Raw genomic sequence first — 15264 nt, forward strand, 5'->3', positions numbered from 1 at the left:
CTATAAATTTGAATATGATCACAAAAGTTTTCAAAAATTTACTGTATAATTTGGTATAAATTTGAAAATTGAATTTTTTTTTTCAAATTTAAGTTCTTAAACATAACCTTAAGAATAGTTTGTTATATAAATTTAAGTTGTAAGTTCATAAAATAATGAAGCATTTTAAATTTTTAAATCCAATAGTTTGAATAATTTGTAGTTAATATAGTATTACAAAATTTTCATTAATTATACTTCGAATTTTAAATTTTTTAAATATTGGTGTTTAGGTATATTATTATTCATTTATCAAAAAAATATATTATTATTTAAAATATTAAGAAATATAAATATAAATATAGATTGTTAGTTAAAATCGTGGTTCAGGCAATTACTGCCAACGCATCGCATCCACATGCAAATTCTGATTTACTAAACGCTATTCACAACTTGCTACAACTCGATTGGGAAATAAAAATTTCTTGTATTTATCGAGAACGGAATATGATAGCGAATGGTATGACCAATATAGGTTTTAATTTAGATAATAGCTTTTATTTTTATGATGTACCATCTCCAAAAATCAACTCTATGATGTTCAATGACTTATTGGGAGTGTGTTTTTCAAGAATGGTTAGAAACTAATAAAAATTTCCGTTTTAAAAAAAAATTTAGATTGTTATTAGTACCATATCACAAGCATAAGCACTTGTAAATAAAGAGAAAAAATATGAGGGGTATTATGGTCATTTAAGAAACCAGATTTGTCTAAACCCTAGTATAACTCTGTCGTGCCATATTTAGGGTTAGTTGAAAGCTGTTTTGCTTTACCCTCCATTTTCATTCCCAGGCGGCGGACTCAGCTTCAGCATCAGTCCTAACAAGTTAAATGGTCTTTCTCTTTCTTTCACTCTTTTCTATTAAAATTTTTTGTTTTTATACTGCTTACGTTTTTCATTTCCCTTTTTTTTTTTTTTAACTATTAACGACGAAATGAGAGCAGGCGTCGGAGCAGAAACTATCGAACCCAATGAGGGAAATCAAGGTACAGAAGCTTGTCCTTAACATCTCCGTCGGTGAAAGTGGAGATCGTCTCACCAGGGCTGCCAAGGTACTGCTATCCTCACCCAAATTCTATACAGCCCTCATTTTTCTCTCTCTCCTTATATTGAATCTTTCCTTAACGTGCAGGTGTTGGAGCAACTCAGCGGCCAAACACCCGTTTTCTCAAAAGGTAATAGTATATTATTTATTACTGGTATCTTAATTTATGAGGTTTCAGAAGTAGAACGATATTTTTTTTTGATTTAAATTGAACATAATTGTCGACAGCCTCTGTAGTTGAATTTTTGTTTTTCAAATTGATATGACTAAAGTGTGGATGACAGAACTTTTTCGTTTGTTTTGACAAACGTGGAATATGAAAGCTTCTTCTTTTTATTGCTATTAGTTTTTATTTTATTTTATTTTATTTTTATGGCCATTGTTTTTATAGGAATTTGAGATTATATGTGAGCCAAAATCTGAGTGATTACTTAAATAAGGCCGCTTAGAATTCTAATCAATGGAAAGTGCATGTGCAAGTATCAAAAGGGCAGTCAGTGGCTATTTTATTCTTCCTAATTGAGGAGCAATTTGCATTTTTTTTAATGAGTTGTAGCTTTCTTGCATATTTGTTCTGTATTATACTTAATTTTCCGCAACCTAATTCCAACAGCCAGGTACACTGTCCGGTCCTTTGGAATTAGACGTAATGAGAAGATTGCGTGCTATGTCACTGTTAGGGGAGAGAAGGCGATGCAACTTTTGGAGAGTGGGTTGAAGGTTAAGGAATATGAGCTGTTGCGAAGGAACTTTAGCGATACCGGTTGCTTTGGATTTGGTATTCAGGAGCATATTGATCTGGGAATTAAGTAAGCTCTGTTCCATCCCTTTAAAAATTCGTTGTTTGTTTGGGGGGAACAGGATTGTGTTGCTTTTATCATTTCAACTTGTCATCGGGCACATGGAGTTAGTGTAATTACACATTTTGGACATATGTAATAGTTCACTAACTTCTAATTTATGCTACATAAACAACTTGTGGGAATCTCTGATATTAAATTTCTTGAAAGTTAAAGCTTGTAAAGCTAGCCTCTTGTCTCTTTTTTGCTGGCTTAGCATGCTTTTATATTTGTTTTGGTAAATGGTAATTGTCTCTAGACTTGATTGGTGTCTAGTGTCTGGTACTTTCTTTTATGATGCCAATGTGCGTGGTTCTAGGATGAAGTTGTGAGTTGTTTTATTTTAGGAAGCTATTTGTATTGTGTTTATTTATAAAATGAAATTTTGCTTTATGGTTGACAAACTTGTTCATGTTATAGCTAATGTGTTTGTAACCCTAGCCCTGTCTTTAGAAATTGTTTAGCTTAATTTATTATCTCTATTTGCCAATTGGCTATTGTAAATGGTATCTTTAAGTGTTTCTGGAGTTCAGATATATTTTATATTTGTTAGAGGTTTACAAATCAGCTATATCCATGCTTTGATAATAACATTTATTGCTACTAGTGTGATTAGGGATATATCTTATTATTTCTATTATTATTATTATTGGTTCTTCTATATGCATTGAATTATTATTTAACAACATTGATTTTCCAGATATGACCCATCCACCGGTATTTATGGTATGGACTTCTATGTTGTTCTGGAGCGTGCCGGCTATCGTGTGGGTCGTCGCCGTAGGTGCAAATCCCGTGTTGGGATTCAGCACAGGGTTACCAAGGAGGATGCTATGAAGTGGTTCCAGGTCAAATATGAAGGTGTGATCCTCAACAAGTCCCAGAATATAGGCTCTTAAGCCCATACGAAGAGCGATAGAACCAGATGAAGTTTTTGCACACCTAGGTTGATATTTCTGTAGACCAGAATCAATTAATCTTCTTATTTATCAAGTTTTGGCAAAGCTTTGGTTTCTGTCTTTGTGGACTAAAGTTTTAATTTCACTTATCTCAATTGGTTTATTTACCCAGATGCACCTATGTTTTGAGTGTTTTATGTTAAAAGATTTGAATATTCACAATTTTGCATCTCTAGTGCATAATTACAAGGCTCTGCATTATTTAAAATGAAAAGGTACCACTTCGGTTGAGTTTTCGGTTGTGGGAACTGGGCAATTGACAAAAAGAATGATGGAACAACTTATTGGCTTACAATCAGAACTTAGAGTGTTGCGTTTCCATCACAAATCACAATTGTATATTGGATTGTTATATTTTTACATCCACGCTTAAGTTTAAAATTCTCACAAGCAGATTCATATGCGTGTTACTTGTAATATTGTATTTGATGGTGCAAATTTAATTGGTTTCACATTGAGCCACATTGATCCCCCTTTGTCCGGGAAGCATGCTTAGTTTCATATTGCTTTGACAGTCATTTATCCACTGACGAATAAGACCGGTTTGCAATAAGAAACTACTCAATATATGACAGATCATTAGTTGTTGATACAGTATTGCTAAGAATGTTAGAAATACTGCTAAGTAATAAACAATGTCTGCATACACTAATTTTGTCACTTGCATATTATAAGAACCTCACATAAAGCATAATCTGTTCACTTATTGCCCAAATAAAGGTAGAGAAAGGAGGTTTTTTTCCTCCTTTTCACCAGAACCAAGAGCCATCAATCTGTGCCAAATTTGAGGCACTTTGCACATGCATTACAGCTCTGCTACACTTACTTAAAATGAGTATGCATATGTAGTCCAACAATCATAACCAGTGACCATACCTAAAGAAAAAATGATGCTCGTATGGAAGAGTATGTTAATGTAATAATAGTGTTTGTTCGGAGAATTGTGACCTATCAATATTTCAATTCATACAATTTGCTGCGAATTCAAGAAACTAGAGCTGGAGAAGCAAGCTAGCAATTGTCATTACATGAAGTAAAGCTATCAAGATGTCACTATAACATTTCTAACTTCAGCATGTAACAATAGCTATGTATACACACTTAGCTGAGCTCTGTTACAGTGTTAGGGCCAGTTGACCAGAAGTATTAAGTAGCTTATTATTCTTGTTACAAAATTATGTGAATATTCTACAACACTATAACAAGTTAGCACAGCTATCTTCTTATTTTTGGCTTGGAAATTATCACCCCTAATAACCATAACATCTTCTCCAAATTGGTGGGAAAAGCAATCTAGTTCCCAAACAAACCAGAACATGCCTATGATTGAAGAGTTATAGGCCTCCCAATACTCTCAACTCTTTCTCTACACAATCCTTATTGTACCAGAACCACTCTCAATCTGCTTCTCTACAGAGCCGCATTTGATTGTACATAAATTGCAAAGCATAAAAGAATTACAGCCAAGGAACAACCTTACAAAGAAGTCAGACCCTAAACATGTAGAATGAAAACAAAACAAATGCAATTAAATAGACAATTTTAAAATAGTACTGTGAACAGCGCACAACAGCATTCTCAATTCTGATGTAAGGTCTCCATCTGCTCATGTTGAAATTACAAACTACAGGACAGATACTCTTCACTAGCTTTTTTGCAAAATTACATGTCTAACAACCAATTTAGAAGAGAAAAACTGAAAAACAGATACGAAGAGATAGAAACAACATCATGGGATAATGAGTTTCTTGCCAGCGTAGATGGTATCCCCTGTAAGCCCATTAGCCTCTTTGATTGCATCTATGGACACCTGAAACCACATCATAAAATCAAAATCGCAGATAAATCTTAAATTTTGTTTGGCGTGGCTGGAACTACACAAAAAGGTGTTGTTCAAATAGAACTTTTTGTATTTAAAAAAGTTCGATTGTATTTGGAATTATGCCAAATAACTAAAACCATCTTTTTGTATCTATAAAATTTCCAACAAAAAGTTGTTTCTCAGCTTCTCATTATAGCTTTCTTCAAAAGCTCAATTATGGAGATTCAATTTTTATGCTTTAGCCCTAAAGCTAACTTTTGGAGTAGAAAAACTGCTTGAAACGGTGATAAGAATTTAAAGTAAATGTTGATCGTGGCATTCAGAAGGCTCAACAGCCCCAGCCCCAATTCTAATATATCTGGATTTTCAGCACTAAATGCAAAGCAAAACACAACATAGCAATTCAAATTGATAGTTCATCAACAAATTCCAGACGCGGATAAAGAAAATCCATACCCCATATTTTCTGGAGAGACCCCAAAGAGTATCTCCTTTCACAATCTCTATTACATTTCCCGAGTATTCTGGCACTCTTTGCTCCGTATTACTACTTGCTTTCTACAATAAAAATACCACACAGATTAAAAAGTATAACAAAATCACATAAATATGCATATATCAAAGTCCCTCATACAAAATCATTAAAAAAAATTAAAGGAAGAAACGATTTTTCTGAAATGGGATATGAGTGAGTGAGTGAGTAAAGTGAGTTATTAAATACCTCGGTGATAATGGGTTCTGGGGGAGGAGGAGGAGGAGGAGGCGGGGAATCTCGTATCGGCTGAGTCAGAGAAGACTGAGTTGACTCAGCGACAGGCTGTTGAGGCAGTGGAGTTGCATTCCGGTCTTTGTTGAAAGGGTTTAGGGTTTTGAGGATGCTCATAGCGATCCCTGAAAAGACTACGAAGCCAGCGGTTTTAGCCACGGCAGCATCCATACTATCACCGGAGTCATTATCGCCGTCGTTGGAAGCGGCGCGTGGGTCCGACATCGTATCCTGGCGCAATCGGTGGATATTTCTTGGTTTGGGACAGGAGTCGTGTTCGGTGTCCTGGTTGTCATCGAGTCTTGTCTTTAAATGAGACTGTGAAGAGTCACGCGCCACATAAATGGGAGGGAAAAGTGCTGTTCGATTGAAGTGAAGTATTCATTTACTAGAAAGTACACGTGTTTTTTTTTGACATAATCACATGAATTTCACCATAGTTTATTATCATTTTTACCACTGCAATTTACAGCTCTTTTGACAAAATCATTGTACCTTCAAATATTATAGTCCCCAAAAAATTCAAATGCTCCTTCGTCAATGTATAGTCGAGTCAAATTGACTCGAGAAAGTGCCGTGTTGGGGCTCAGTTGGATCAATCAAGTTGGTTCTTTTTTTTTTTTTGGGTGTTTCATCGATTTAAAAAATAATTTAATTATTCGACTCAACATGTCCCATTGATTATTATTAACTTAAGTAAAGTGTTTAAAACCCTATTTAAGTTGATACTCTAATTTGATATTTAGTAAAGTATCACAAAAATTAAATTTGACTCGAATTATTACTCTGCAGTGAACAAGTCTAACTCGAGTATTCACCTAGCAGGGCCTTGAGTACCTCACCAGTAACTTGATTTCTTTACACCCTTACTCTTTTGTTTTATTTTCCTGTTTTGGATATATTAAAATTATGTACTCTTTTTTTAATACTTAACACTTTTATTTTTTTATATTTCAATTTTATTTTTAATCATTTTTTATATTTTTGGTCAAATTCCAATAAAAATATATCAAAGTGAAAGATTTTTTTCTAAAAGAATATCATAAAAATCAAATAAAGACAATAAATATGGGACAAAGTAAGTATAATTCAATTACTTCATTGCTTCGAAACCAAAATTTTAATTGCCCCATTTAAAAGAAAATCATGATTTGAAAAAGCTCATTAGTTCTTAATTCTTACTCGTGAAACCAAAGAAAAGGGAGGAGAAAAGAAAGGAAAAACCAAAAGAAAAGAAATCGAAATATGGGCTTTAGGCCTTTTAGTGGGTAAAAGGTATTTTTGGGCTTCAGTTTCTTTCACTAACTATATATATGATTCTATTTTCACTAACTATTTATTGATTCCCAATTTTTTTATATTAACTCTCATTTTAATTTTCAATGGATCAATTCAAAATTTGTCCTATACTAATGTATATATTTTATAAATTGCAGGAGGGAATTTAATATAAAATAATGAATATATTTTATAAGTATAATGCTTATATTTTTATATGAACCCCCAAGTACAATAATCTTAGTCAACTATGCAGTAGTTAATTTGATTGTTGATCACATTGGATATTATCCATTATTTTATGAAATTTCATTCTTGAACTTTTATATTGAGTAGCATTTAATTAACCCTTCCCCATTTTTTTAAAAATAAAAAAATTAAAAGGAAAATCCTCTCACATGCATGAAATAAAAAAAAAAAAAAAGAATGAGCACCCACAAAGTCTAAATAGTCTAATTTAATTAATCTATCCAAGGTTATATTCACACAGTAGTGTGTATTGTACCTTTGATGGCCTCGACTTCTTTATACCATTGGAGGAAGCTAATAAGCTTCCCTGTCTCTCACTGTTTCTGTGTATCAACTTTTTGTTGTATTTTGAAGCAAAGTCACTGATGAATTTATCTTAATTATCTGATCACCTTGATAGTTTATTTAAGTAGGTCAATATATTCCCTCGATTGGTACGCATGCCTGAGTCTGACTCTCAAATCAATGACAACACCCACTTGGTTTAGGCTATATCTGGACTTCCCTTTCATCACTGATCCTAATTTCTTTGTTCTTAAACTTTTTAATTTTCTTCTCCTTCTTGATCCTGTATCTGCATCCTGACCTTTTATCGAGAATATAGTTTTCATATTATTAGAAATTAATTGTTTGCTTTATATATAGTTTGAAATATATATGATGGTATCCCTTGAAAGCTTTCCCATTTGATCGACAGTATAACTTTTTTTTTTTGAAAAGCGATTTTATTAATCTCACAATTGATATGTCATTGCAAGTTTATAATCTTGTCATCTGGAGACTCTCATTACTTAAAAGATCGATTTGGACATAAGAAACTTGTACAATTACCATGGCATAGATGGACAATATAATTGTTAGTTGTTATTTTGTTCACAGCCTTAGTTAAGATTTGATGTTTACATTTTCCCGGAAGCTTGATAAGATTTGATATTTGGATAGTTATATTACTCATGTGTTTTTCCTTTATTTTTTTTCTTCTTTTACTTTTCTTGGACCAATAATTGATGTGTATATATATATATACACCCTAATTACATTGTCTCTTTTAAAGACCTACATTATGTCTCCTAATGATCTAAAATTGTGTTTTCTAAGACATCGTTTCTATAATTACACATGAAAGTTACAATAATTGATCTTCATTAAATTACCTACAAAATGTATTGTATTATAACAATTTTGGTTCCATGGTCAGCTTTGTAAAAGCAAAACAAGTTCAAGTTTAATAGCAAAAGGGTGCTGGCCCTTGAGAGTTTATTCCAGCATTAAAAAAAAAAAAGTTTAATAGCAAACGGTTTAAAAGGACTAGTGTAGAGCAAGAAGAGTGTTATTACTTATTGGCATCCACCCTTCGATTACTTCCATTAAACCTTATAATGCTATACATAATGAAAAGTTAAGAGAAAATATGTTACCCTTCCATGGATTCAAAGTTTAATTAGGAAATGAAGCCAAATAAATTATCCTCATGATTTTGGCCTGGGGGTTGGGAAACTTAAACAAATGTATTGGATCCAGATAGAGAGGAGCCAATTCCGTGATTCTCATGTTCTTATCTCTGCCAAGGAGTCGTGATGATTTGGAAAAGATCTTTAATAGTGTTAATAATCAAATAACGTGCTTTTTTTATAAAGGAGAATGTTAACTACATGCTTAGACACAGAATGGAAATCTCCTGCTCCGTTGGTGCCCCATCTCTATTGTAATGACAAGTGCCCTGCATCACGGGTCAAAGGTGCCACTTGCATTTGGTGCCTAAGGCATATCCACATGTCACATGAAGCATATCAAGCAACTTCATGAGTGCAGCATATTTTAGTAACTAGAACATCAACATATCACGTGTAGATAAAACCCTTAAAAAACCTGTATATCTAATCTTAATAAGTTTCGAACAAACACCATAAATCAACATTAACCATCGATTTCTTATATCAGAAGTAAAGCTATACAGAATGCTATTCTCCAAGAATCATCGACAATCACCACATGATAGCCAATTATGATTGCTTAGACTACGATCAGTTGTTATTTAGATGTTGATTAAAGAATTGAACAAACTCCCTCATCTCTGAATCAGGGTCACTAAACATAGAATTGTATATATCATATGCATTTGTAATAATGATATCACAAGCAATGAAATCTCCATTCACTTTCATTTTTGAAATTACCAAACATTTTAGGAATTTTCATCAGAGTAATATTCCAAAAAATTCAATTCGCCCATGCTGCAATCACAAAAAACATATGATGATGCTTCAGCACATTGCATCATTGCGTAATGCAGACCACTCTCAGCAAACATGGACAGTATCCCAATGTTTTTCTTATTTAAAACCAAATCTTTGTGACACCAAATCTGAAAATAACAGTATCAAGTGTTTATCAGAAGAGTTATTAGGTATTACCCTACCTATAAACATGAAGGAAAAAAAGGGTAATCCAGATTGTCATTGCCATATCTAAGCTAGGATCACTCTCTAATTTTTATGACAGCTAGCATAATTCATATTAAAATTATAAGAATTTCACATATTCAAGAATTACTATACCTGCTCACCTTTATTTTTGACTGTTCAGATACAATAAAACCAGGAGATTTTTTTTTCTCTTTTGAGTCAATACCATTCAATTTTATGCACCACCATATTTTCGATTGGAAATTATAAGTCATGTCTTAGCTTTTCCTCCTATATATTCGTTCCTCTTGTGGTTTTGCCCAATCACTTATCTTCCACTTGGAGGTATCAAAAGGCACAATTAACTAGTTTACACTCCATGAAGAACATAAAGAAATGTAAGGAAAGAAGCACGTTAAAGATCCAACAAATTCAACTACCAAAATGGGAAAGATCACTTCTAATCTAGAACCTAACGCGTTAATAAGCATTAAGTCTAAAGCAGTACTGGAAACTTAGCCTTAATTCAACGTGTGAAACTGTCCACCAAATTAGGTAAAGTAATTAGGTTAGAAACCAGCATCGAAAAAAGATGCAGTAATTTATTGCAAACAAATGCAGTTGTGAAATTGCTCAAAAAGTTAGAAGTAAATTCGGCAGTCCCAATCCCCAAATTGGAATCAGACAAGAATGAATTTTATAATATATAATTTTATGAATTTTAATTTCGAAGAACAATATATATAAAAGCCCGTAACTATGGCTACTACCACCAGCAAGTACCTTGATTTCCCCTGTTTTGAATAAATGTTGCTGCGGAGAAGTTGAAACCTCTCAGCTCTTTAAAAGGAATTAGTTCCTCATCATCATGTATTCCTTCCAAAGTTTCTTGTTGATCCATTGTACCCCTGCAATACCTAGTAGCTGCATCGTTGCCAACAGCTTACACCCCAAAACCCATATATCTCCTTTGTTCATCAGCAGTAGCCAAAACAGCAGGAATATCAAGTCTGCTTTGGCAATCAGGGCTGCTGGGAAGAATGTAGATCATGATGATGCCATTTCAACAACCACCAACTCCACCACCGTGCCTCTAATGGAATCCTCTGATGGTCTCGGGATTGTTGATTTCCTTCAGGGAAAGAACTATTTCATCACCGGTGCAACAGGGTTTGTAGGCAAAGGTGTTTTATCTTTTTCTGGATATGTTAAATATAGTTGAAATATTTTTCCCTAGGCCAAAAGCTACTACAATATATCTATTGGGCATCATACATTAGTCTCAACAACAAACATATTTCATCTGCACTCTGCTATTTCCATTATATAAATGAACTTGACATCCTATTTCTAAAATATAAATAAAAAACCGGAATTTTACCATGTATTATGTGGCTAGCTAGAGCAGGGCGTGCGTCTAACATTGATGCCTGCATATTTCGTTACTCACAATTGCAGTTTTCGTTGAGAAGATGCTGCGAGCAGTGCCTAATGTTGGGAAGATATTTCTATTGATTAAGGCAAAAGATAAAGAAGCAGCTACGAAGAGATTGCACGACCAAGTATATTTCTAAATACCTTTTTATATATATGGAGTAGTAGTTTAATGTGTTTCGGTGGATGTAATTTGACTCATGCTCATAGTCTTACGTATCTACTTAATTGAGTTAAAATTCTCAGAGTGTAACGCCACCTCGAATTCTTTCATCTGTTTCAGATCATGGACACAGAACTTTTCAAGTCTCTAGAACAAGTGCATGGAACTTCCTATAAAACTTTCATGGAGAGTAAGCTTGTTCCAGTTGTTGGGAATGTCAATGAACCTGATCTTGGTATGGATGCTGATATGGCTAGTGAGATTGCCAGTGAAGTTGATATAATTGTGAATTCAGCAGCCAATACAACATTTGATGATAGGTTCTTTAATTTTATATATATTTGAGCATTTCATTGAGATATATAGATTTTAATCGTTTCGCAATTACGTATACTATTCAAGTTTCAAGCAATTCAAGTATATAGGTATGATGCTACACTCAGCACAAACACCATGGGACCTTATCGCCTCCTAGGCTTTGCAAAGAAGTGCAAGAAATTAAGTCTTTTCTTGCATTTCTCAACTGGTATGAGAGCCAACAATTTAAACTAAAATTTTCATTCAAGTAAGAAAAGCCATGCAGCGCAATTGAATTCACCGAGCTTGCTTCTACAGCATATGTCCATGGAAAAAGGGAAGGGATAATCTTGGAGAGGCCTTTATGTGAGGGTCAGACCGTAGCAGAAGCAGAAGAAAGCATTCCAGTGCTGGATATCGAGGCTGAAATAAAGCTGGCTTTGAACTTGAAGAGATCTTTCTCTGGCACTGAAATAGCCTGCAACTGGAAGATGAAAGAGCTGGGCATGGAGAGGTAATTATATTCTTCAATGTCCCTTGACGCATTTACCCAACATATATAACGTTAGTTGGTTCATGCTTGAAAAATTAATACAATCTTATTTGGAATTGTGTTGAATACGAATCAATCATCACAGGGCAAGAGCGTATGGATGGCAAAATACATATTCTTTCACCAAGGCCATGGGTGAAATGCTTGTAAACAGCACGAGAGGGGATATTCCGGTTGTCATCATCCGTCCTAGCATTATTGAGAGCACCTTCAGGGAGCCTTTCCCTGGATGGATAGAGGGCAGCAGGTAGCTCCATGAGTACCATATTAAAAACTTCATTCATTTACTTCATCACCTAATAACTAGTTATTGCTCAAACTTTACGACGTGGAAATTGAAATATATATATATATATATATATATATATATCCATATGTATTTATGCTATATAGGATGCTAGACCCAATTATAATTGGTCACGCGAAAGGTCATCTCACAGGCTTCGTCGGGGACCCTGAGACAGTGATGGACGTCGTAAGAATCTAACTTGTTTTGGTTTCTGTTTGATTATTCCACATTGGCTGCACTCACGGCTACGGGCTGTGTCTCATGTAGGTTCCTGTAGACATGGTTGTGAATGCCTCAATGGCAGCCATGGCAAAGCAAGGACTTGCTGGAAAACCAGGACTAACTGTCTACCATGTCACTTCATCGGTTGCAAATCCAGTGGATTTTCATACAATTTTAAAGTCTTCAAGTGACCATTTCAATTGTTTTCCTGTAAAGGACTTGAAAGGGCCGAACACTACCGGCACTTCAGACATCAAGTTGTTCAGATCAGCAGACATTTTCTCCTCTTACATTTGGGGTGAAAGTACAGTAGGACAAAATGAGCTGAAAGGGGCTGCAGCTTCTTCAGACCCGAAGCTACGTCGCAGGCAAGAAACTGAATGCAGGAAAATCAAGCTGTACATTCACCTTGCTAAGCTATATGAGCCTTTCATGCTGTATAGAGGATGGTAAGATAACCCCAATCCAAAACACACATACGCATATTCTCATATTCACTATGCTGCTTTTGGCATTAATTGCATATACTAGCTTCTTTGGACGTCTTCTCATGCAAGATTTTGCTCTGATTTTTAGGAATATACCTACATTGAGTAACATTTTTTTTTTCAAAATTTTATTGATATGATAGTTAAGAGTTATTAAAGTTAATAATTTGAATATAAATATCTGGTTCGAGTCGATATGATTACAAAAAATCAACAACCTCAATCAGTCTATTTGGAATCTAATCAATGCAAATATGATCCAAACAATTAATCTGAAATGACTTGAACTTTATTTTTCTCTTTTAAATATTAAATTAGTTAAAAATAATATATATAATATTAACTATTAGTTTATAAGTAACTGGAAAAGATTATAAAAATATAAAATATCCTCTCTCTTTTTTCACCCTTGTATTTCTAACTTTTTTATAATTTTGATTTATTTCAAGATCCTTTGGGGATTAAAAAAAAAGGTAAAAGATAAAATTTTTATTAGTATAAATAAATTCAATTTTCACAATTATACATAATACATAAAATATTTCATTATTATTTTGTCCTTTATTATTCATTCTTTGCAATATATAGAAACAAAATAAGAAATTTAAAATAGGTGAAAAAATTACTTTAAAAACAAAAAATAATCCATAAAGAACAAAAATAGTTAATAACAAAGTTAATTCTAAACCTACTCTTAAACATATTAAACTTTTATTTTTCACTTTTGGTAAATATTAGATATGATTGACTTTGTAAGTTATAAGCGTAATTTATATGAATTACTAATAATAACAATCAACGAAATTGCTTCTAAAAAAAAGTAACAATCAACGAAATAAAATTAAAATTAAAATATCAAATCAAATCAAAATCATTAAAATTTTTTTGGAGGAATAAATTGTTGATGTATGATATGAACCAATTCATAAGTTAAAATTTAAGGCCCAACATGAATGAGTAATTTGGCCGCATGAACCAATTCATGTAACAATAATAATTGCCTATGAACTTACTCTGTTACTGATTAATTTAAACTAAATCCTTGGAGACTAAAGAGCTCCATTTAATTTCACTTACTTTCACTTACTTTCTCTTCTTTTTAAATATTTAATTTTTATCTCTCTTTCTTATTTAACTAGGTTTGACAGCGGGAACACTATCAAATTAATCAGAGATATGTCTATGGAGGAGAGAGAGAACTTTGGGTTTGATGTACAGAGCGTAGACTGGGAGCATTACTTCTTAAACATTCATATTCCAGGTTTAAGAAGACATGTCATGAAGGAACCCCACAACCTTTGTTTCAACAGAAGAGATGAAAATTCTTAACCCAATCCATGTAAGACGACATCGATGAAGCTATCATTTGAAATTCCAGTCAGTAGTTCCATAATGATATTCTTGCTTTACATTTGATACTTCATATGTTTCTATTTTTCCTATGTCAACAAATACAAAAGACATTTTTCTAGCTTTACATTTGATCAATACTTCATATATAAATGTTTCTATCTTTCCTATTCATCAAATATAAGAAAACCCTATAAACAATATCAGAGATTCAGATGTCAAGAGGAAGAACAGCAACGAATTCTTTGAGACAAATAATGTAAATGATCTGCTGACATGGGTAACCTGGTACTAAGTTAATATGTCAACTTACATGAGTAGAAATGGTGCTATGCTAAAGTCCTCTCACACGGTTACATACCTCTATAATGCCACAACGCTCCAACACGTTACTACTGTTAGCAGCATACTGCCTCTTTTCGGACATCAATCCAATCGGGATTTGTGTAGTTCCAAGGTAAGTAAAATCCTCCCCAACAAGTGAACAAAATGCTGTAGTCTTCTATCCCGTGCATCGCGGAAGTCAATATTACATTGCTTAAACTATTAAATTAAGATAATATGGTCCCGTTTGGTATTGAGGAAGTTAAGCACTTTGCAAGAATTTTAATTGGATGTAATCATAATCACATTTGGTGTGGTATTTTTACAATGTAATGACATTGCAAGACCAAAAGGAATGTGATTCTCTCTTGGTTGGAGGGAAAGTGACTTTTCCATGGAAGAGGGAAAGTCAAGAGAATCAATTGGACAAATATACCCCTTCAAGTTTAATATTTAGTAATTTTATATTTTAATATTTAAATAATTAATATTAAAATATTGTGTTATTTTTATCATAGTATTATTTGTTATTTTAAGGATAAAGTTAAAAAGTTAAAATTTTATATAAAAAAAATATAAATTTATTCAACTTTATATTTTCATACGTAAAGATAATTTTGTAAATTTACACTATATTCTCAATAAAGTACTTTCAAATCAAACTCTACAATGTAATTCCTCTAGCAATCACTGTCCTTACAATCATCACTTTCCCATATTATACCAAACACATCAATTAC

At 33.2% G+C, this 15264-nt stretch overlaps 3 protein-coding genes across 4 annotated transcripts; 2 read left to right on the plus strand and 1 right to left on the minus strand.

The window, feature by feature from the left end:
- On the plus strand, positions 763-3043 carry LOC18612076 (60S ribosomal protein L11). 2 transcript variants are annotated; one of them, XM_007048671.2, is made up of 5 exons: positions 763-874; positions 986-1093; positions 1174-1216; positions 1700-1895; positions 2626-3043. In XM_007048671.2, the coding sequence occupies exons 1-5, from the start codon at positions 872-874 to the stop codon at positions 2822-2824; spliced, it is 549 nt and encodes a 182-aa protein (XP_007048733.1). In that variant the 5' UTR covers positions 763-871; the 3' UTR covers positions 2825-3043. The 2 variants fall into 2 exon arrangements, with proteins under 2 accessions (XP_007048733.1, XP_007048734.1); XM_007048672.2 differs by having other exon boundaries at positions 782-866.
- On the minus strand, positions 4393-5780 carry LOC18612077 (probable endopeptidase p60). Its single transcript, XM_007048673.2, has 3 exons — positions 5428-5780; positions 5163-5264; positions 4393-4694 (listed from the first exon to the last, which is right to left on the minus strand). The coding sequence occupies exons 1-3, from the start codon at positions 5695-5697 to the stop codon at positions 4614-4616; spliced, it is 453 nt and encodes a 150-aa protein (XP_007048735.2). The 5' UTR covers positions 5698-5780; the 3' UTR covers positions 4393-4613.
- Positions 10273-14283, plus strand: LOC18612078 (fatty acyl-CoA reductase 2). Its single transcript, XM_018117174.1, has 9 exons — positions 10273-10588; positions 10863-10966; positions 11122-11321; positions 11427-11527; positions 11617-11812; positions 11937-12098; positions 12245-12326; positions 12408-12811; positions 13990-14283. The coding sequence occupies exons 1-9, from the start codon at positions 10273-10275 to the stop codon at positions 14177-14179; spliced, it is 1755 nt and encodes a 584-aa protein (XP_017972663.1). The 3' UTR covers positions 14180-14283.

Source organism: Theobroma cacao, chromosome 1 (assembly GCF_000208745.1).
Source record: "Theobroma cacao cultivar B97-61/B2 chromosome 1, Criollo_cocoa_genome_V2, whole genome shotgun sequence".
Lineage (NCBI taxonomy): Eukaryota > Viridiplantae > Streptophyta > Magnoliopsida > Malvales > Malvaceae > Theobroma > Theobroma cacao.

Excerpts from the sequence above, each read along its gene's own strand:
- LOC18612078 (XM_018117174.1), top strand. The coding sequence starts at position 10,273 with ATGTATTCCTTCCAAAGTTTCTTGTTGATCCATTGTACCCCTGCAATA. Across the intron at positions 11,813-11,936 it reads AAAGAGCTGGGCATGGAGAG|GGCAAGAGCGTATGGATGGC; the intron begins GTAATTATATTC and ends CAATCATCACAG. Across the intron at positions 12,327-12,407 it reads CTGAGACAGTGATGGACGTC|GTTCCTGTAGACATGGTTGT; the intron begins GTAAGAATCTAA and ends TGTCTCATGTAG.
- LOC18612076 (XM_007048671.2), top strand. Across the intron at positions 1,094-1,173 it reads GTCTCACCAGGGCTGCCAAG|GTGTTGGAGCAACTCAGCGG; the intron begins GTACTGCTATCC and ends CTTAACGTGCAG. Across the intron at positions 1,896-2,625 it reads CATATTGATCTGGGAATTAA|ATATGACCCATCCACCGGTA; the intron begins GTAAGCTCTGTT and ends TTGATTTTCCAG.
- LOC18612077 (XM_007048673.2), bottom strand. The coding sequence starts at position 5,697 with ATGTCGGACCCACGCGCCGCTTCCAACGACGGCGATAATGACTCCGGT. Across the intron at positions 5,265-5,427 it reads CAGAACCCATTATCACCGAG|AAAGCAAGTAGTAATACGGA; the intron begins GTATTTAATAAC and ends TTTTTATTGTAG. Across the intron at positions 4,695-5,162 it reads GTCTCTCCAGAAAATATGGG|GTGTCCATAGATGCAATCAA; the intron begins GTATGGATTTTC and ends ATGTGGTTTCAG.